Genomic DNA, 22,496 nt, shown 5'->3' with positions numbered 1-22,496 from the left:
TGATAAGCTGTTTAAGCCATGGCGATAGGCACAGTCTGTTCTGCTTTGTTCCAGCATTCTCTTTCCAGTAAATACTCTTAGTCTCATCCCTAGATCCTCCATTGGTCAGTAAACATCTTTTTTTAAATGTAATTTCAAAATTGTAAGATTTATGTCAGAATCCTAGCAGGAAACAGAAGACATTCTGGTGGGATTTTAAAGAAAATTTAATGGAGCTCCTTTCTATAGACAGTAACAAAGTAAACAACATGGCACCAGGAGACTAGCAAAAGCAAAAATAGTTACCACCTTAGGGCTGAGGTGACAAGAAGAAGAAATAACCATGAATATATTTAGAAATAATATAAAGCTATATTTCTTCTCTTATAACTTATTTATTTAAATGTCACAGGACAGGATCCTCCTGTGTTACCATCCTGTGAATGTAACATTTCAGTTGATAGCAATGAAACTTTAAGCAAACCTTTTAGAAGTGTACTGGTTCACTTCCTTTTTTCTCAGTATGTGGAAAATTTTCAGCATTTCTTATCAAATGGAAAGAGACAAGATAATTTGTCATGGGGTATATCAAAAATAGCATTTGAGTATTTTTGTTCATATACATCGCTGTTCCTTTCCTGTACTGCAATTATCTCCCTCACAAATAAATTCTGGGAATTCTCAGTTCATATGTAAATAGAAATATGACAGAAGTCTTAACTGAAATAGCAATTCAGTTAGCTTAAAATTTTTAAATATCTTTAAGTTATCTTTTTAAATACCTTTTACCTAGGTTCACAATGGTCCGTAGTGGAAAAAATGGTGACCTTCATCTTAAACAGATTGCATATTACAAACGAACTGGTGAATATCATCCAACTACACTGCCAAGTGAGAGAAGTGGCATAAGAAGAGCAGCAAAAAAATTTGTCTTCAAAGGTAAAATTAATGTTCAAAGTTTTGATTATTGAGTTGTAGATTCTTCCCCACATTCTTCTTTGTGGAAGTTTGGGAATTTCTGTAGAGCTGGTTGTTGCTAAACAATTACCAGTTGAATTGATGATCCCACTCAATCAAAAGCAAAATAAAAATTACACTCAAGCTAACTGAAGGCCAATAAGCATGAAAAGGGTGGTTTAAATTATAGACAGTATATGATACCATGAAAGAAAACAAAACATTTTTCCAAATTAACAACTTCTGCTTTTACCCTCTCGTGGTCTCTAATGGTGTACTTTCCAGCACTGATGCCACTTTCAGTGAGGAACTTTTTTGATGCTTAATATGAAAATGTTGACAAAGTTAACTGGTTTGTTTACTAAAATGAAAACTGGAAGGAATTAACTGTATTTCTGTGATCATGTCCCCTTGACCCCCCACCACTGCCATTAAATATTCTCAGGATCACATTCATTTTAGGACCCTTGGATCTTCCTGAATAGATTACATATTTGAAAAGCAGTGGGATATTTATCTTGGAAGGCCATGATAATTTTTCCCTTTTTCCCCTTATAAAGGAGAAGAGAAGTTTGGGATGAGATAAACAACAAGTAGTCACCAGATAATTAAATGAATGTTTGTGTTATAAATGGGAATTTTGCCTCTTAGGCTTACCCCAAAGCAGGTTAATAAAACTCTAGGATAATAAATAAATGCCTGCTTGCATCTCCCTGTGTATATCCCTACCAATAACTCCCTTATATTTAAGATTAGGCAGACCTATTACCTCTTAAAGTGAGGATTCTTTCATTCATATGTTTGATAATTTATGTAACAAACGTTAACTGGGTTTCTGCTATGTGCCAGTCACATTCTAAGCCTTGGAGATATATTGACGAATAACATAGATAAGGTTCCTGCTCTTAGGTTGCTTATCTTCTAATTCTAAAAAGTAAGGAATGTTCCACTCATCAGTCGGCTTACTCATGTTAGTAGCTGAATGGTGTATTTTGGAGTTTGAATAGCTAGCCTATTCACATTGGAGAGGTAGATGGTGATTCACTTCATACCCTGGTTACTTCCTAGCTGCAGATTCTTCTCAGGTGTCTTCCTAAGGAAACAGAGAATTGTCTTGAGGATTAAAGTTTTTTCCACTTCCCTGCTTCACCGTCCCTACCTTCTCAAATATAGAAAAAGCTGAGAGAGCTGTTTGCTTGCAAAAATGCAGTGATGATAAAACATTATTTTAGAAAATTCTGTTCCAGGAAGTTGTTTCTCTGTGCATAATTTATTTGCTAATCTATGCCATTTTTAGGAGGTGGCTGCAAAATCTTCCTACTTTGAGTACTCTCATAGAGACATAATTTCATATTTCTGTACTTATTACATGCTTTGGTGAACAAGCTTGCTCTATTTATATTGATAGCTACAGAATTATAGCAGCTACTGCCCTTGCTAAGTATCTAGTAAGTGTAACAGCTAAGAACCTTTGTGTTGTAGCATCATTAAAAATAAATATTCTGTTTTAAATGCGGTAAGATATTACAAAACAAAACAAAAACCTTCATGGTTTAAACAGAAGGCTATGATTCTCTTAAAACTACATAGATCTCTAAAAATTACAATTCTATCTTTTGGTATCATTTATTCCAGAAAAAAAGCTGTTTTATGTTGGAAAAGACAGAAAACAAAATCGTTTGGTAATTGTTTCAGAAGAGGAGAAAAAGAAAGTCTTAAGAGAATGCCATGAAAATGACAGTGGAGCTCATCATGGTATATCCAGGACCCTCACTCTGGTAGAATCCAATTATTATTGGACATCTGTGACCAATGATGTCAAACAGTGGGTATGGCTTGTGTATTTAGAATATTATGAATAACGTCTTTCTGATAGATATTTAAAATTTATTATTTCTCCAGATTTATTCTGGGTATCACCTCTCATTAAGTATTTTTGGCAATCACTTAAAGGGAGTTGTATTTCACTTCACAGTTACTTTAAATCACTTAAGTATAATTTGAACAGGAAAGAAGCATTATTTAAACACTTGAAAATACCATATTTAAATAAGAGACTATTTAGAATCAGATTTGTATCACTGAACTTTTTTGTGTAGGCAGAATTTAAATGGAGGTGGAATTCATTTGACTAAATCATTACTTCTTCAATGGCAGTCATACAATGTTTTCTTAAGAAGAGAATATGTTCATAGTAAGTCAAGTCCAGTATATGCTCTCATCTTTTGTGCCTGTTCCATCCTGAGGTAGAATGTCATACATGACAGAAACCCAAAACCAAATATAAGCAAAATCAAATTTTGAGGATAATGAAATAAGTCTGAGTTTTGTAACTTTATGACCCATTGGGACCTTCAACTTCTAGTAGAAAATTCACCTGTAGGAATTTTGGGTTCTTGCTGGAAGTCAGCTGATCCTACTCTTTCCAGTGTACTGTATGCCAAATGGTAGGAATTCCTTGGTATATCTGTGAGATCTCCTTAATAATTGTAGTAGTGCATCAAAAAGACTGGCATTTCAAGCATAAAGAATTAAACCAACATTTCATAAGTATAATTTGTGAGTTGTCAGTTTGTGGGTCTATTCAGGTATTCCAAAGACCTTCATAATTTACATATTTTTCCTGCCGTGCATTTTTTACAAACATTCAGTGAAATCTTTGTCAAATTGTTATCACTGGAGAATGAATATGATTTTTGGAAATAATCAGAAGTTATTTGTGATAAAATCCAACAGATAAGTTTAAATTGGAAAGTGAAAATTCTGATCAAAAGTAACTGTGACTATAATGGGATTAAATGGCTTTTAAATTTTTCTTCAGAAGCTAGTTTGAAAGTAGTTTCTAGAGTGGAATTCCAGAGATATATTGAGAACTGGCACCCATCCATAAATTGATCAGTTGATCTTGTCTCACCTCACTCAAATGAAAGCTGCAGGACAGCATGGGTTTTGTTTATGTTTATTCTTTTCCCACGATTGAGAGAAATTGTTCCATCTATACATTTTGTATGAATGAAATTATATTTCGATAAATATGGTTGGAATAGATTAATGAATAAACTTCTTAACGTGGTAACTTTAGAAGGAAACATTTTATGCATATAGAAATTATTGTAAATTTACATACTGATTTAATAGGAAACTTAAGATCTTTTTAAGTATTTAATAAATATTTATTGAATGTGAACCAGATTTATGTTCCATGTGAATAAGACCCAATAAGATGTCATTTGGTAGTATAGTCTTCCCTCAGTATATGCAAGGGATTGGTTCCAGCACCACACTCATGTAACCAGATCTACTCATACCAAAGTCCTGCAGTCAGCCCTGTGAAACTCATATATACAAGAAGTCAGCTTTCTATATACTTGAGTTTCTCATCCCTCCCTACCAATACAGTACTTTTTATTTGTGTTTAGTTAAAAAAAAAAAAAGCCATGTATAAGCTGACCTTCACAGTCCAAACCCATGTTGTTTGAGGGTCAGCTGTAGTGGCTACTACAGTTGTTTGTTGTTGTTTTATTTGTTTGTTGTTCTAAATAGGTTTAATCCAGTGATTCTCAGTCCAGAAGTTTCTCCTTCAAAACACAAAGTATACCTATTAACCATTTTAAAATTCAGATTTATAAGACTGCTTTTATATTGTGTTGAGTGTTAACATTTGTATGTGTTTTCTTTATTGTGTGCCTGTTGTAGGTATATGCTTGTCAGCATTGCCAAGTGGCAAAAAATACAGTTATTGTAGCACCGAAACAGCACCTTCTCAAGGTGGAAAATCCATGGAGTTTAGTTACTGTTGATCTTATGGGGCCTTTTCATACAAGCAACAGAAGTCATGTATATGCTGTAATCATGACAGATTTGTTCACCAAATGGATTGTGATTTTGCCTCTATGTGATGTTTCAGCATCAGAAGTTTCTAAAGCTATTATCAATATATTTTTCTTATATGGACCTCCTCAGAAAATAATAATGGACCAAAGAGATGAATTCATTCAACAGGTAAGACAAATAAACTACTTAGGTCTGGGAGCATATCTTACTTCTTTTCAGTGTCCAGAACCAGTGCCCTCTGCATTATATTACAGAATGCTTAATAAATTCAGATAAATTTCTGTAGGTATAGAGGTATGATATTAAATACTACAAGGATAGTTGTACTGGAAATTAGGAGATTAAGATTTTAATACTTACTGTGGGTTATTGTAAACCTATCTTCAGATATCCTCAAATTAAAATGAGGAGGTTGGACCAAATAATCTTTATTTACTTCTAGATTAAAAACCCATGATTGGTTGGGCCTGGCTCATGCCTATAATCCCAACACTTTAGGAGGCTGAGGTGGATGGATCACTTGAGCTCAGGAGTTCAAGACCACCCTGACAATAGGGCGAAACTCCATCTCTATAAAAAATACAAAAATTAGCTGGGCATGGTGGTGGGCGCCTGTAATCACAGCTACTCGGGAGGCTGAGGCAGGAGAATCGCTTGAACCTGGGAGGTAGAGGTTGCAGTGAGCCGAGATTGCCTCACTGCACTCCAGCCTGAGTGACAGCGAGACTCCATCTCAAAAAGAAAAAAAAAATCAGCCAGGTGTGGTGGCACGCACCTGTGGTCCCAGCTACTCGGGAGGTTGAGATAGGAGGATCACTTGAGCCCGGGAGGCGGAGGTTACAATGAACTGAGATTGTGCCACTGCACTTCAACCTGGGCAACAGAGTGAGACCTTGTCTCAAAAAAAAAAAAAATAAATAATAACACTATGATTGACAGGTAAAGGGAGACTTAAATAAATGGAAGAATACATTTTGTTCATGAATAAGAATAGTCAGTATTGAAACGTACTTTTTCCCTTGCCCTGGCCTTTTCCCAGTTAAAATTAACCTGAAAGGATAAGCAGGGGAGAATATATATGAAAACTTTTTATAAGAAATACAACTGCTAGACTTAAGGCATATGTTAAAACTTTTTGTAATTGACAGGGTACATGTTTAAGAAAAATGAGAGACAGCCAGACTTGGTTGAAAGCATCTTTGATGGCTCAGTCCAAAAGAAATACCTAAAGTTATATTAAGTAGATAGGACATGTGCCATGGCACCCCAGGATTATTCCCAGTTTCCATAATTCTCTAGGAGGACTCAGCATGTAGTCATACTCATGGCTAAGATTTATTCAACAAAGACAAAAGACACATTGGGAGAACCAGGTACAAGTTTCCAAGATCTCCTTCCCCAGTAGAGTTACACAGGACGTGTTTAATTCCTTTAGCAGAGTTGTGACAACACAGGGAAGCTCACTAGAGGCTCAGTGCCTAGGGTTTTTATTGGGGGCTGGTCACATAGGCACCTTCTACCTGGCATGTACAAAAATTCCAGACTCTCAGAAGGAAAGATTGTGTTTGGTCTTATAACCAAAATCTAAGCTCCTAGACATTAGCCAAGGTCCAACCTTGTAAGCATGCCCTTCAAAGAATAGCAGTGGCAGATCTGCTTTGTTAATATGTTAAAGTTAACTGTCAGGTTAACTGTTTTCTTCACAGGTCCATCCAAACAACTTAATAAGTATTTATGTTCTAACCACTTAGTAGCAATTTAAAATACTCATAAATTGAAAGAAAATATATTTTTGTTTCATTCTTTTCTTTTTTTTTGAGATGGGGTCTCATTCTGTCATCCAGCCTGGAGTGCTGTGGCACCATCTTGGCTCACTGCAACCTCCACTTCCCAGGCTCAAGTGATCCTCCCACCTTAGCCTCCTGGCTAATTTTTATACCTTTTTTCTTTTAGAGACAGGTTTCACCATGTTGCCCAGGCTGGTTTCAAACTCCTGAACTCACATGATCCACCTTCCTCGACCTCGCAGAGTGTCGGAATTACTGGTGTGAGCTACTGCACCCAGCCCTTTCATTTCATTCTTAACCATAATTACTTGCTAATGGGTAATGTGTACCTGTTGACCACTGCTTAACTTCTCAGACCTTGGAATCATATTGTACACTGCCACCCTCATTTCCTGTTTCACACTGATTTTTACATAGTAACTACTTTTTATCACAGCATTCGATGAAGAAAACAGTTCTGTAAAGATATGATGTCATCAAACGAATTGTAACCTGATCTAATGTTGAAACTGAACTACCTTAAACTGGTAGTTTTCATGGTGTCCAACAGATGTTAAGGGGGCAACTTGGCACAAAGTTTGGTAACAATGGTTTAAATGATAAAGCTAGTGTCACAAATGTGTCTAGTAGAGGAGGATCATGTAATTAATTAACAGGTAACAATTTTGCTAATTGTTTAAAATTATTTCTGTAACATGATTTTAGAATCCAATACCAAAAGTATTTTCAGGTAAATTAAAGAATTTTAATTTTTAAAGTAGAAACAGAAAAAAATATATTTGACTTTTAATCTCTGGAAATGGAGGTCACATTCTAAACCTAGGAACAGTGGTATAAACTTCAATGGAAAAACATTAAATTTGGCTGCATAATAATAGGAGATTTATGTGGTAAAGTAATCAGAATATAAAGGCCAATCTTGCAAATAAAGCAAGATAATTTTGTAAATGAAGGCAAGGTAGTCTTGCCTGCCTTGATTGACATAGCAGTGGTCTGTGCAATGGAGTCCGTAAAGGCCATCCAGTTTGGGGGAAGGCTATTGGAACTTCTCTTTATATTTTTTAAATCCCAAAAATAAGAAATGAACCTTTATTAATAATGTATACGATTGATAATAGCATCCTGACTCAATCAACAAGACATGTATGTCACACATGCTATGTGAAGGTATCCTGAAAGAAAAATGAGAATCCACGTTTCCTCACTCATACTTTTGCTTTCAGCAGTTGAATGAAAGTATGGATATCATCTAGCATTCACCACATTACTCACAAAATGGCCAGGGAGCTTAGATTTTTGCAGTGAAAGCAGATAATACTAAAAGGCAAACACCCATCATCAACCACAAGAAAGTGATAGCGCTGGCACGTCTACTTAACTTCCAGCTCTTTGTTAGACACATCAATGAGATGAATACAAATATTAACTACAATAGTCCCCATTTATCTGCAGTTTTACTTTCTGAGGTTTCAGTTCCTATAGTCAACTGCAGTCCAAACATATTAAATACAAAATTTCAGAAATAAATGATTTAAAAGTTTTTTAATTGCACACCATTCTGCGTATAGTGATAAAATCTCATGCTGTCCTGCTCTGTCCAACTGGGACGTGAATCATCTCTTTGTCTAGCATATCCTCATTGTATATGCTACTCCCTCCCCATCATTAGTCACTTCGTAGCTCTCTTGGTTATCAGATCAAATGTCGTGGTTAGTAGTGTGTGTATCCAAGTTACCCTTATTTTACTTAAGAATGGCCCCAAAGTGCAAGAGTAGTGATGTTGGCATATTGTTAATCGTCCTATTTTATTTTTAGTTGTTAACCTCTTACTGTGCCTAATTTATAAATTAATCTCTATCATAGGTATGTATGTATAGGGGAAAACATAGTATAAATAGGGTTTAGTACTACCTGCAGTATCAAACATTCACTAGGGGCCTTGAAACATATTCTCTGAAGGTAAAGGGAGACTACAGTTATCAGATCTGATAGGAAATTAGGCATCAAAATTCAAAATTATCAAGAATACTCTTTGAAATATTGGTTCACTTCCACTTTTATTAATGGAGAGCCTTACCTTAAGTGCATATAATGTTTCAAGGTATTTGCTAATGATAATATGAAGCTATTATGATTAGCTAGCAGTTTTTCCAGTCGTGTTTAAAGTCATTTGGTAACCAAACCAGGACTTTGAAAATTTTTCTAAAGGGCCAATAGAAAATTCTAAAATTTTCTATTGTTAGAAAATTTTTCTAAACAATAGGGCCAAGCATGGTGGCTCATACCTCAGCTTTTTGGGAGTCTGAGGTGAGAGGATAACTTGAGACCAGGAGTTCAAGACCAGCCCATGCAATATAACAAGACTCCGTCTCTACAAAAAAAAATTTTTTAATTAACTGGACATGGTGTTGCACACTCATAGTCCCAGCAACTCAGAAGGCTAACGTGTAAGGATTGCTTAAGCCCGGGAGGTCAAGGCTGTAGTGAGCTATGATTGCACCACTGCATTCCAGTTTGGGCAACAGTGAGACCCTGTCTCAAAAAAAAAAAAAAAAAAAAAAAGGTAATAATAGGCTGTGCTCAGTGGCTCATGCCTGTTGTAATCCTACCAGGCAGATTGCATGAGCCTAGGAGTTCCAGACTAGCCTAAGCAACATGGTGAAATGCCATCTCTACAAAAAATGCAAAAATTAGCCAGGAGTGGTGGGGCACACCTGTAGTCCAGCTACTCGGGAGGCTGAGATGGGAAGATCGCTTGAGCCCAGGAGGTTGAGATTGCAGTGAGTCAAGATCACGCACTCAGCCTGGGTAACAGACTGAGACCCTGTCTCAAAAAAAAGGGTAACAATAAATATTTGCAGGCCTGTTTTGTGAGATTGCTTAAACAAAAAACCAAAAAAGCGACATATGATTGGGAAAACTTGTTCTTTTTGCTGTGATTAAAATGGCTTCACTATTACACAGAAAGCATAATGATGACAGTACAAAATGAACTCTTTTGTCAGCAAATACTGACGCAGAAAACACTGCTAAATATTATAATACACAATGTGGGAGGTTTGTTGTATAGTTGAATAAAAATACAGATGTTTCTAACAGCTTAGCTTAGAATATTTGCTAAATTGTTCCAATAAAATGCACAAAGAACTTTTTGTAAACCTCTGAAGGAAAGAGAACAAACATATTCAGTAGGAAAATTAATTTTTTTAAATGTCTTACAGAAAACTAAAATTGTAAGAACTGACGGAATATCTGGTTTGATGGTTGGGGGGCTGATAGGGTAAGGATGTCAAGATACCATTTCACAAATGGATTCCCTAGATCATTCCTAGGCAAGCTTTTGAAACAAAGAAGTTAAAGCCTTTTTCAAGGGTCATTTAAAACCATTGATCAAGACTCAGATTGAAGCTGACCCAAATGGCACCTATTCTCTGGGATTTCTTTCTAATTACTTTTGAATTAAAAATAGTCACCCTGAATTAGTATGTATATCAGCTAGGAAGTGTATTCAATCCAAGTAACAGACTTCTTTCCCTATCTCAATATATTAATATATATTGTATATATATTATCCCAATATATATTGGGAGTGATTGAGAGTCACTCCTATTGTATTCACAACATGGCTGCCGGAGCACATGCCACAATGCCTACATTTCAGTCAGAAAGAAGGGAGAGAGTGTTGGGCAAACAAAGCTAGTACCAGCTGAGTTTGCCTAACAACTTACTTACAACTTTTTGGCTAGAATTATGTCACATGACCACCCCTACCTGCAAGGGAGTTTGGGAGATGTAGTTTTCTTTTTGTTGCTTTCCCCTCTTGTATTAACTTTGCCTATTTAGTTATTCTGATACTACTCGTCTGAAATATTCTTTTTTAAAAAGACAAATTTATGAGCCAAAGGTTTACTCAACTAAAAATAATAAGAAAAAAAAGTCTGAAGGGTGAGGTAGGAAAATATAAAATAATATTTTATATTTAACGGGCTTACTATTACAAGTTTTGTAAACTCATTTTGTTTTCTTTTAAGTGCTACACATATAGTAACACCAATAATAATAGTTATAAGTTAAAAGTTATAAAATGCTTATTGCCAATAACTGTTTTACATGCTTTTTAAACATTAACTTATGACCTAGTGGGTTGTTTTTGAGACACTGTCTACTGAATTAAAAAGTTACTTGAGGGACGGGTACAGTGGCTCATGCCTGTAATCTCAAAACTTTGAAAGACTGAGGTGCGTGGATTGCTTGAGTCCAGGAGTTTGAGACCAGCCTGGGCAACATGGTGAAACTCCATCTGTACAAAATATTTAAAAATTAGGTGGGCATGGTGACACATGCCTGTAGTCCAAGCTGCTAGGCAGGCTGAGGTGAGAGGATCGCTTGAACCCAGGTGGTGCAGGCTGCCCTCCAGCCTGTGCAACAGAGCAAGACCCTGTCTCCCACCGCCCCCCACCAAAAAAAAGAAAAAAATTAAACTCAAAGTTAGCGTTAAGTTCTGTTCTTCCATTTCCTTGTTGTATGTGTGTATTTGGCAAGGCACTTAATCTCTCAAAGCTTCAGCATCTTAGCTTTAAAATGGAATTAATAATACCTCAAAAACTTGTTGTAAGGTTTAATGACAATAATGTAAAGTGTCTAGTGTGATGGGACCAGCGTGTAGTAAAGACTCAATAAATGGCAATCACTATTTTATACATAAAATTTTACATATTTTATGTATGTGTTCATATAGAATGTTATGGTCAATAAAAAAGCAAGATTCAGCCAGGCCCAGTGGCTCATGCCTGTAATCCCAGCACTTTGGGAGGCCGAGGCAGGTGGATCACAAGGTCAGGAGTTCGAGACTAGCCTGGCCAGTATGGTGAAACCCCATCTCTATTAGAAATACGAAAATTAGCTGGGTGTGGTGGCGCACACCTGTAGTCCCAGCTACTCAGGAGGCTGAGGCAGAAGAATCGCTTGAACCTGGGAGGCGGAGGTTGCAGTGAGCCAAGCTTGTGCCACTGCACTCCAGCCTGGGTGACTGAGCGAGACTCCATCTCAAAAAAAAGTAAATAAATAAAAGGCAAGATTCTAATTCTTTTGAAGCTTTTTTTTAAGTCAATGGAAAAATAAAACACAAATTTTTAAAAAGCCAGCTTCGTTTTATATATTTTTCAGATCAATATTGAACTGTACAGATTGTTTGGCATAAAGCAAATTGTAATTTCTCACACCTCTGGAAGTGTTAATCCAACGGAAAGTACACCTAACACAATCAAAGCATTTCTCTCCAAACACTGTGCTGACCACCCAAACAACTGGGATGATCACCTATCAGCTGTTTCGTTTGCCTTCAATGTAACTCACTTGGTATGTGCCTTTTTATAATTCTGTACTTCTGAGTTATGACTATTTCTTGGCCAGATAAATGTTTTATTACAAAATTGATGTTTATTTTCTTTATAATAGGAACCTACTAAAAATACACCATATTTTCAAATGTTTAGTCGAAATCCTTATATGCCTGAGACTTCAGATAGTCTTCATGAAGTGGATGGTGATAATACAAGTATGTTTGCCAAAATTCTAGATGCAATTAAAGAAGCTGATAAAATAATGGAGAATAAGACAACTTCACTGGGCCAGGTGATTCTATTCAATAGAAAAACTGTAATCTAAAACTTTATAAAAGTTATATTTATTTTTAAAATTTCAGCATATACATGTGTGCATGCACACACACACGCATACTTACTTGCCATAATTTTTTATCTATCAGATTTTTCTTGTCTTGATTAAACAGTTGGTTTACTAGCTATGAAATGCTGAGAGGCAATAATGAGAAAGCTATGGATTTTGGAATCAAGTAGAGCTGGATTCAAATCTGTAGTCTTAACTGCTTTTGAGTTGTTTGACTTCGGCAAATTACTTAACCTATCTTAGTTTACTTTCTGTATAAAGTAGGGGCTAATAATACTGACTTTGAAATGTTTTAAGAATTAAATAGAATTCATGCCTACCTTTTAGTAGCCTCTCAAGTAACCATTTTGTTACGATATTCTCATTATTTGCATTTACCTTCAAGATATTATAGCTCTTTCATCTCTTTGTTCTTTTTCTTTTTACGCTTGTAGATGGAGAACAACAATTTGGATGAATTAAATAAAAGCAAGATCATTGTTAAAAAGAAACCCAAACAATTAAATCCATTTCATTTAAAAGTGGGTCATGAAGTTTTAAGACAAAGGAAAAACTGGTGGAAGGATGGTCGTTTTCAGTCTGAATGGGTTGGTCCTTGTGTCATAGACTATATTACAGAAAGTGGATGTGCTGTCCTGAGAGACAACACCGGGGTTAGACTGAAAAGACCTATCAAAATGTCTCACCTTAAGCCCTACATAAGAGAATCCAGTGAACAAGGTAAATATCTGTCACTTCTCTACATTTTTATTGCTTTGGGTAAGGAGAAAATTAAAAATAACAGAAACCTTTCTCCCCTCTTTTGTTAGGTTTTCTTTTCCCCTCTTCATAAAATTTGTTACAGTTTTAGCTATCCCAGGTAGTCTGTTTTATTACAGTGTCTCTTCTGAAACTGTCAGGCCTGGGAGATTTTTTTTTTTGAGACAGAGTTTCCCTCTTTTTGCCCAAGCTGGAGTGCAATGGCGCGATCTCGGCTAACTGCAACCTCTGCCTCCCAGGTTCAAGCAGTTCTGCCTCAGCCTCCCGAGTAGCTGGGACTACAGGTGGATGCCACCATGCCCAGCTAATTTTTTGTATTTTTAGTAGAAACGGGGTTTCACCATGTTAGCCAGGCTGGTCTTGAACTCCTGATCTCCCGTGATCCGCCCGCCTTGACCTCCCAAAGTGCTTGGATTACAGGCATGAATCAGGGCGCCCGGGCATTTTTATTTTTATTTCTAGTATGTTTTTCATAGTTTATGTGGGAGATACTGAGCTTGTTTTCCTCTGAAGGAAAGATAACATCTTAACATCATCTCTATTTTTGCTTTCTCAATGTTTTTTGTTTGTTTGTTTGTTTTGAGACAGAGTCTCATTCTGTCCCCCAGGCTGGAGTGTAGTTGTGTAATCTCAGCTCACTGCAACCTCTGCTTCCTGGGTTCAAGCGATTGTGCCTCAGCCTCCCAAGTAGCTGTGATTATAGGCACATGCCACGATGCCCAGCTAATTTTTTTGTATTTTTGGTAGACATGAGGTTTCACCATGTTGGCCAGGCTGGTTTTGAACTCTTGGCCTCAAGTGATTTGCCTGCCTCGGCCTCCCAAAGTGCTGGGATTGCGTGCATGTGCCATTGCACCTGGCCTTACAAATGTATTAGTCACTTCGTGCCTCTTTTTGGCGTGAAAAACAGCAACTGTGATCATTAATGCCAAAAACAAACATACTGTCCAGAATCCAGTTGTGAGAAAAATATTAGAGTACTTTAAAAATGCCATTAATTTTTAATATTGCTTTATAGTTAGGTCATGGTTGGAGGCCAGGTGTGGGTGCAGAGTGGTGTATCCTCAGAATGCTATAAGGTGCTGTAAGAAGAGGTGATAGCACTCTAAACAAGTTATACTTGCCCCTAAATTTGACTGGTTCTGAACAGTCAAGATATCCTAATTAAGTGATGTTTTTGCCATGGCTTTTAGATTATGTTCCCCACTTTATCAAGGCTTTTATTTTGTCCTAATGTGTCTGCTTCCTAGATCTTCTCTGAGGTGAATAACTGAGAGGGAGTTAATGGGTAACTTAGCCAGGTGAAGCATTAATATTATTTGGATATAAGTAACATTTAATGGGAAATATAACAATATAAACAAGTTATATGACAGGCTTTAGCAAATATTAATAACAAAAAGAGTAACAACAACAAATAACCTACGCTTACCCTATGCCTTTTCTTAAGATCTAAAGCCCTTGTGGGCTGCTTAGTAATGATAGCTCAACTCTGCTTCTAATCTGGGATACAACTCTCATGTTAAAACCTCTTAGTACCTTTCCTTCTTGTGACAGACCCAGTTGTTTAGTCAGTAAACTTATCTTGAACTACATTCTAATCCTGAAAACTCACAAGTGCTTTCGTTCTCTTTGTTAGAAGATAAAAGCTTGCATTGTTTGTACCTGTTCTCAGTTCTGAGCTACCTTTAATGATCTCTCTCTTCTGCAAGTTAAGTAGGGAAAAAAGGTTATACAAGTATATGTTGTTCTAGCTTCTTCAGCATGATTTTCCCCTTAATCTTTGACATTCATGATTTGCCCTCTTCTAAAGTGTTAACCTTCTTTAATACAAAATTTAATTTAAAATTTTGCTAAACCAGGATCTATCAACATTTTGTAATTTGTTCTTGTCAAAAGAGTTTCTCAGAAAAGAAGTCAAATATTGTGCTTCTTCTGAACATTCAGAACTCAGTATTTCAGAACTCATCTTCTCTGTTTGAGAACAGTCTCTAAACAGAGGCAGTATAATATTTGCCTCATACTTGAATTCTTTGCACAAGTTTCTTCCAGTAATATAAGGACAAGTAATATTGCAGTATGACTACTGGTGTATGCATAAGGAACTTAAGACTAATAGATGAATCTGTTTTAGTTTTTCTTGTTAACCAAAGGAACTACTGATCTGGCCATCCTAGAATCTGGTTCTTATTATTGCTTGATCCTTTTTTTACATTTTTCTCATTTGTAGAAATTCAAAGTAAATGTGATTTCTGCCATCTTTTTCCTCAATATTACATACTTTCTTGAAAATCTTTTCCATGATTTTCTTGAAAATCACCTCACAAGTTGATTTTAAAGAGTCCTTGAGCTGAGTTAAAGCAAACAAAATGATTTTGACTAATCATTGAAGTTTTTATTTGACATAAATTTTGACATGCTATAGCCAAAAGAACTATAAATTTATTTGTCCACATTTGTCATTGCTGCTCTTTGCTGGCCTTGAAATTTCATAGCTCTGTTAAAAACTCACTGTCTAAAGTAGATATACTTCTATTGCCAACTTCTTATCCATTCTTATCTAGAACTAAATGTAGAGTGAGCACATTCAGTACTAGGTATACAATATTTGTCATTGCTATTTTAAGCGGGCCTGTTTGTTTTTTTGTCTAGTTCATTGCCAAGCGCTTTTTCAGACTATTTAGACCAAGAAGTCTTAAAATACCATAGTGTCTTTTTGTAATCATAATGCTCCTCTTTGAAAGGAAAAAAATAATCTGACATAGATTTTGCATAGTTTTGAATTTATTTTGTTTGTGATAGATTTGGATCTGCCTCACCCAAGGTTTTAGCCTGATTTCCCTTCACAGTTGAAAGCCCCATTTGTGAAATCATTTTCATTATTGTATAAATTTCCTCTTGTTGCTGTAACAAATTACTACAGATTTAATGGCTTAAAACAACACACATTTATTATCTTACAATTCTGAAGGTTAGAAGTTCAACATAGATCTTACTGGGCTAAAATCAAGGTATTGGCAGTGTCGTGTTCCTGTCTGGAAGCTCTAGAAAATAATCCATTTTCTTGTCTTTTCCAGCTTATAGAGGTTACCTTCATTTCTTGGCTTGTGGTCCCTCTATCTTCAAAGCCAACAATAGTGGGTCAAGTCCTTCTTACATCACCTTACTCCAACCTCCTCTTCTGCCTCCCTCTTCTGTATTTGAGGACCCTTGACCTTGGCCCTGCCCAAAAAGTCCAGGATAATCCCCCTATTTTAAGGTCATCTGATTAGCAACCTTAATTCCATCACTACCTAAATTCTCCTTCACCGTGTAAGGTTACATATTCACAGGATCCAAGGAGTAGTATGTTGACATCTTTAGGGGCCTGTTATGCTGCCTACCACAATTATGGTCTGCATTCATGAAACAAAGCAAAGCACAGTCCCTATAGTGTCAAGACCATGATCTTGACATTATTACTAATATAGTTTATGCAGAGAGCCTTTTTTTGGCCTTTTAGTTATATCATTTTATTTTCTTTCTCTTTTTTTCTTTTTCTTTTTTTTTTTTTTGAGACAGGTTCTTACATGGTTGCCCGTGCTGGAGTGCAGTTGCACAATAATAGCTCACTGCAGCCTTGACTTCCTGGGCTCAAGCAATCTTCCCACATCAGCCTCCCAAGTAGCTTGGAATATAGGCATGCATCACCATGCCTGGCTGAGTTTTTAATTTTTTATAGAGACAGGGTCTTACTATGTTGCCCAGGTTGGTCTCAAACTCCTGGGCTCAAGCAGTCCTCTCACCTAGACCTCCCAAAGTGTTGGAATTACAAGTGTAAGCCATTGTGCCCGTCCAGTTATATAATTTCTTAACCAATAGTTATTCAGTTATCTGTTGACAGTATTAGTTATTATAATGACAGTGATGTAGTATCAAGTTATAGTTATTATTTTATCTTGAGAAAGGATATACTAGTATGGCAGCACATTCTAATAGTTTGAGGATTATCAAACCATATATAGGATTAGTTTAGTCACTTCTCTTTAAAATAAGAAAATTAAGTAGTCTGAAACCTTTATCTTTTTTTTTTTTCCGATTGAAGAAATAAATTAATCCAAATCAGACTTTTTTGAAGCTGTAATTTGTATTTATTTTTCTCCTTAGGGAAATTTAAAAATTGATTTTTTAATTATTATTTTTATTCCTTAAAACAACATTAAGGCTGGGCACAGTGGCTCATGCCTGTAATCCCAGCATTTTGAGAGGCTGAGGTAGAATTTCCTGAGCTCAGGAGTTCGAGACCAGCCTGGGCAACATATGAAACCCCGTCCCTATAAAAAGATACAAAAATTAGCTGGGCATGGTGATACGCACCTTTAGTTTTAGCTACCTAGGGGGCTGAGGCGGAGGATCACTTGAGCCCGGGAGATTGAGCTGCAATGAGCCAAGATTGCACCACTGCACTCCAGCCTCAGTGACAGAATGAGACCCCATCTTTTTTTTTTTTTTTTTTTTTCAAATGGAGTTCAACTATTGTCACACAGGCTGGAGTGCAATGGTGTGATCTTGGCTCCCTGCAACCTCCGCCTCCTGGGTTCAAGCAATTCTCCTACCTCGGCCTCCCGAGTAGCTGGGATTACAGGCACCCACCTCCACACCCAGCTAATATTTGTATTTTTAGTAGAGTCGGGGTTTCACCATGTTGGCCAGGCTGGTCTCAAACTCCTGACCTCAAGTGATCCACCCACCTTGGCCTCCCAAAGTACTGGGATTACAGGCGTGAGTCACCATGCCTGGCTGAGACCCCATCTCTTAAAAAAAAAAACCTACATTAGAAATGGATATCAAAACTGCTGATTAATACCTTCCTGAAATGTCTTGAAAATATTTTAATTTCAAAGAAACTAAAGACTTATTCAGTCTTGTCAAAACTGGACTGATGCTTTCATCAAACAGATGTCATAATCATAACTAAATTAATGGAATGAGAAAAGAAAAATACTTAGTGAAATGTATTGTGTAATGTAACTGACTAGAAGAGACCTTTAATATGATATGTTTGTTTACTCCCCGCCTCTGTTTTGAGGGCAGAAAGTTTAATCATATTCTTTTCTGTATCCCTAACTGATGATTGTTTTAGATTAGTGTAGTCCAATAGATGAATAATAATACAAGAGCTATGTAATTTAAAATTTTCTAGCAGCCACATTTTGAAAAGTACAGAAATAACTGAAAATAACCTTAATAATATATTTTATATAATCCAGTGTATCCAAAATATTACTTGTTCAACATGTAAGGCCACAAGAGTCTCTTTTCTGATATCTTTACTGAAATTAAAGAGCATTTCTCTTAGCTCCAGTAGATTTAGACCATAGTAGGAGTTGAAACATATTTGACCTTTGCAAATGAATGAGAATTTTTTTTGTAAACAAACAGGCCTTTGACACATTCAGAATAGTTTTCTATTGTGTATAAAGTGATTTATGTAGAATTTGCTGAGTGTAGTGCTTGTTCTCTACAGTTTTATTACAGTAAGTTACTTTAAAGGTTAACTTTTTTAAGAAGAAAAAGTGTGTGTGTGTGTGTGTGTGTGTGTGTGTTTGTGTGTGACTTACTTACATACAGAAGCTCTCCTCTTAAAATCAAGTGAGGTTGGTATGTCCATTTGTTTCTAACCAGTGTAACTAGGAGGTACTCAAGTTCAAGGTCTCCGAATCCATTTCAGCAAATTAAAATAATTTCTAAGAGCTTTACATCTAGGCATATTTTTCCCTATTGACGTATGTTTACTAGACATATTTTTCTAAAGTAGTCCTACTTCACCTGTATGAAAAAACTTTTACAGACAGAAAACCTCCTTCATTAATCCTCTGAAACAGAGTCTTTGGACATTTCTTAAATGCCTATGGTAACTACCATCACTGATAACTTTGCAGGAATGTACAGGCCTTGAACCTATGGAATTCTTCATGACTTAGTAGAAAATTTCATCAGCAACACTTTTGCCCTATCTAACCTTTTAAAGTTTTCTTATAAACTACTTCCTAGCGTTCTCTAGTATTAACAGTAGGGTAGTTGCAAACTTTGATGTTAAACCTCTAGCAACACATTCTGAAAGTGTTTCAATTTTATTGATCATGTTTTCTTCCCTCTTGCTGCTATTGGGTATAACACATCTCATGTGTTGCATGATTTTTGTTGTTGTTGTTGAGACAGAGTCTTGCTCTGTCACCTAGGCTGGAGTGTAATGGTGCGATCTCGCCTTACTGCAACCTCCACCTCCTGGGTTCAAGCGATTCTCTCACCTAAGCCTCCCCAGTAGCTGGGATTACAGATACATGCCACCATGCCTGGCTAATTTATGTATTTTTAGTAGAGATGGGGTTTCACCATGTTAGCCAGGTTGGTCTCGAACTCCTGACCTTAAGTGATCTGCCCGCATTGGTTTCCCAAAGTGCTGGCATTACAGGCATGAGCCACTGCCTGGCTGCATGAATTTTTTTTTTTTTTGGTCTTTCAGAATTATAGGAGAATAAATGGCCATACAAGCCCAAGCCCACTTATGCCATCTTTTGGTAGAGAGAATAGCTTTGTGTGATCTGTTAAAGTTTGTAAATTGAAAGTTGTTAAATGCATGAATTTCTGGGGTTGAAATAGGTTCAGTGAGCTATTTGTAATAATGTTATGAGGGTGAGTACAGTAGGATTGATTTTCAAAATATACTAGCAAATTCATCTGTTCTGAGACACTTCCACTGGTCTCTAATCTAAATAGGCAATTAATCTTCCTTTTGCTTTTTTGATCTTAAAATTCGAGGGCTCCTTAACCTGTTAACATCTTCAAGAGACCAACCTTGGCAACACAATTAGCCAGGTGTGGTGACATGTGTCTATAGTCCCAGCTATTTGGGAGGCTGAGGTGAGAGGATCACTTGAGCCCAGAAGGTCAAGGATGCAGTCAGCTGTGATCACGCCATTGCACTCCAGTCTGGGTGACAGAGCAAGACCATGAATGAATGAATGAATGAATGAATGAATGAATGAAAAATAAGTAAATAAAGATAAATAAATATATCTGTATCTATATTCTGATGTTTTGGGGAAACATTTAGAAAGAGAAGGTCCAGGAAGTTAATCAGCTTTGGTAAAAGAGTTTCTTATTGTAATGAATTCAAATATCAGAAAGGGAGGAATCCTTTTATACATATTAGTCTGTGTATAGAAGATTTGCCATCAGTTTAACATTCATTTTAAACATTTTTTTCTTGATGGTGATGATAAATTTGCTCAACATACAATAAAACACTGACCAGGAAGACTCCCTGTCAGTGCTTCAGTATGGCTTAGGTAGACCTTAAAAGTTCCTAAGAATTTTGGTATCAAATTAGATTTAAATAAGCTAAGCTTTTTAAGCTACTCCATTGCAGCCTGCCTTCTTACATATTATCACATAAGCCTGAGTTGGCATGTTGTTTTTAACTTCATACTGTAACAGTTTGATAGTGTCTTTCCAATATGGGTTTTATAAAGATTGGAAAATTATCTCAAGTTGTAAATGCAAGGATTTAATAATTCTGTTTGTTAAAATAATTTTGTGACCCTATTAATTCACCCAGAAATGCTTTAGAGAAGCATATTAAGGATAACATTATCAAAAATAGTATTATAATTTTTTTTTTAAGACAGGGTTTTGCTCTGTCACCCATGCTGGAGTGCAGTGGTGCCATCATGGCTCACTGCAACCTCAATCTCCCAGGCTCAAGTGATCCTTCCATCTCAGCCTCCTAAGTAGCTAGGACCACAGACACCCTTAATCACACCTTGCTAATTGTTTGTATTTTTTGTAGAGAAGGGGTTTTGCCGTGTTGGCCAAGCTGATCTTGAACTCCTGGGCTTAAGCAATCTACCGGCTTTGGCTTTCCAAAGTGCTGAGATTACAGGCATGAGGCACTGTGCACAGCCTTATTATTTTATTTTTAGTCTATACCATAATTCTCACTCCTTCTGTCCCATGTTCCTCATATATACATATCTACCAAAGACAGGTCGAGGGAACAGGGAAATGGCTGTTTTAAAATCCTTGACCTTTCTTGCATTGTTTATGTATGAACTATCAAATTTATATGTCATTTTTTTTATTCTTTGACATTCATATTTAGTAGACAGTAGAACTCCCTAGAAGTTAATCTTGATAGTTAATTTTTATTACTTGGGATTTTATTCCTCACTTAAAATTGTTTAATTAAAAAATATGTTTAATTATAATTCTAAAAGTCAAATGTATGATTTTTCTTCTTTCAGAAAGTCTTTATCTTTTGCAAGGTTCAGTAGTGGCAGATCATGACTACATTGGATTGCCTGAAATTCCGGTTGGAGCATATCAAGCAAATATCCTGGTGGAAGATGCAACTATTGGTATAGTCGATAATGAATTATTGACATCCAGCAAGGATCGTGAACTGTTAGAATATAGAAATACGAAAATCTCTCCATTAATAGACGATCATAGTTCTCTTGAAAAGCAGACTTTCAGTCTGTTGGACTCTTCAAACCAGGTTCTTGAATACTTAAGTTAGTAAATACCAAAATTTATTTAAAGTGCTTGTTTAGAATGTATAAATTCTTAATGATATCTTATTCATTAAAAACGTTGTATAGAAGAAGTATCTTGACACATTCTTAATGACTATATTCTGAAGTTTTATTTTATAGTTCTTATCTAAAATTATGCCACATTTGAATATCAGTATACGTATATATGAAGGCAAAGGAAGCATGTAATATATAGAATTCACTTTTTCTTCTAAAAAGAGAACAGGCAAAGCACCCCTACTTCTTGGGAAATAAATTCCAGCCCAAATCTCTCAAACCTTTGTATGGTTTTGATACCGTTTCTCAGTTTTAAATTTTCTGAAATTCTCTACCATTTAAACAGTAAGTTTGAACTACCTTGAATAGAATTGATAAATATTGAATCAACTGTAACAATGAATGAAATGAAGTTTCTTTCTGTTTCATTAGAACTTCTAAAAACAAGATTGTATGAAAAAATATAGGGTTATTTAATAGGCTTTCACAGAATATTGGTAATTTCAAATTATCTAATTGGTTAGATAGGGTCAGGATTAGGGTCTGAAACTATGTATTGGTTGGGAAACAATTTGTTTATTTTCATACTGTATATTAAAGATAAAACCATCAACCAGGCATGGTGGCCCACACCTGTAATCCCAGCACTTTGGGAAGCCAAGGCAGGACGATCACTTGACCCCAGGAGTTCGAGACCAGCCTGGGCAACACAGGGAGACCCCATCTCTACAGAAAAATGTTTAAAAATTAGCCAGGTGTGGTGGCACATGCCTGCGGTCCCAGCTACTCAGGAGGCTAAAGTAGGAGCATTGCTTGACCCCAGGAGGTCGAGGCTGCAGTGAGCCGCGCTCATGCCACAGCTCTTCAGCCTGGGCGACAGGGCAAGACCTGTCTCAACAACAACAACAAAAGTATCCGT

At 36.3% G+C, this 22,496-nt stretch overlaps 1 protein-coding gene across 6 annotated transcripts in view; it reads left to right on the top strand.

The window, feature by feature from the left end:
• GIN1 (gypsy retrotransposon integrase 1) overlaps positions 1 to 21,857 on the top strand; it is a 32,993-nt gene extending 11,136 nt beyond the window's left edge. For 5 of the 6 annotated variants that reach the window (XM_063665110.1, XM_054489061.2, XM_063665109.1 and 2 more), the window contains 7 exons: positions 773 to 918; positions 2,572 to 2,765; positions 4,633 to 4,938; positions 11,724 to 11,915; positions 12,015 to 12,191; positions 12,680 to 12,965; positions 21,290 to 21,857. In XM_063665110.1, coding sequence (XP_063521180.1) covers positions 780 to 918; positions 2,572 to 2,765; positions 4,633 to 4,938; positions 11,724 to 11,915; positions 12,015 to 12,191; positions 12,680 to 12,965; positions 21,290 to 21,564 — 1,569 coding nt within the window. In that variant the 5' untranslated portion in view covers positions 773 to 779 and the 3' untranslated portion in view covers positions 21,565 to 21,857. Of the gene's footprint in view, positions 1 to 772; positions 919 to 2,571; positions 2,766 to 4,632; positions 4,939 to 11,723; positions 11,916 to 12,014; positions 12,192 to 12,679; positions 12,966 to 21,289 lie in introns of those variants that run through there. The other variant, XM_054489062.2, reaches the window with a different exon arrangement.
• The last annotated feature ends 639 nt before the right edge of the window (positions 21,858 to 22,496 follow it).

The sequence above is a fragment of the Pongo pygmaeus genome, chromosome 4, assembly GCF_028885625.2.
Source record: "Pongo pygmaeus isolate AG05252 chromosome 4, NHGRI_mPonPyg2-v2.0_pri, whole genome shotgun sequence".
Classification (NCBI taxonomy): Eukaryota; Metazoa; Chordata; class Mammalia; order Primates; family Hominidae; genus Pongo; species Pongo pygmaeus.
Note: the sequence above shows the minus strand (reverse complement) of the source record. Positions and strands in the feature narration are given on the sequence as shown.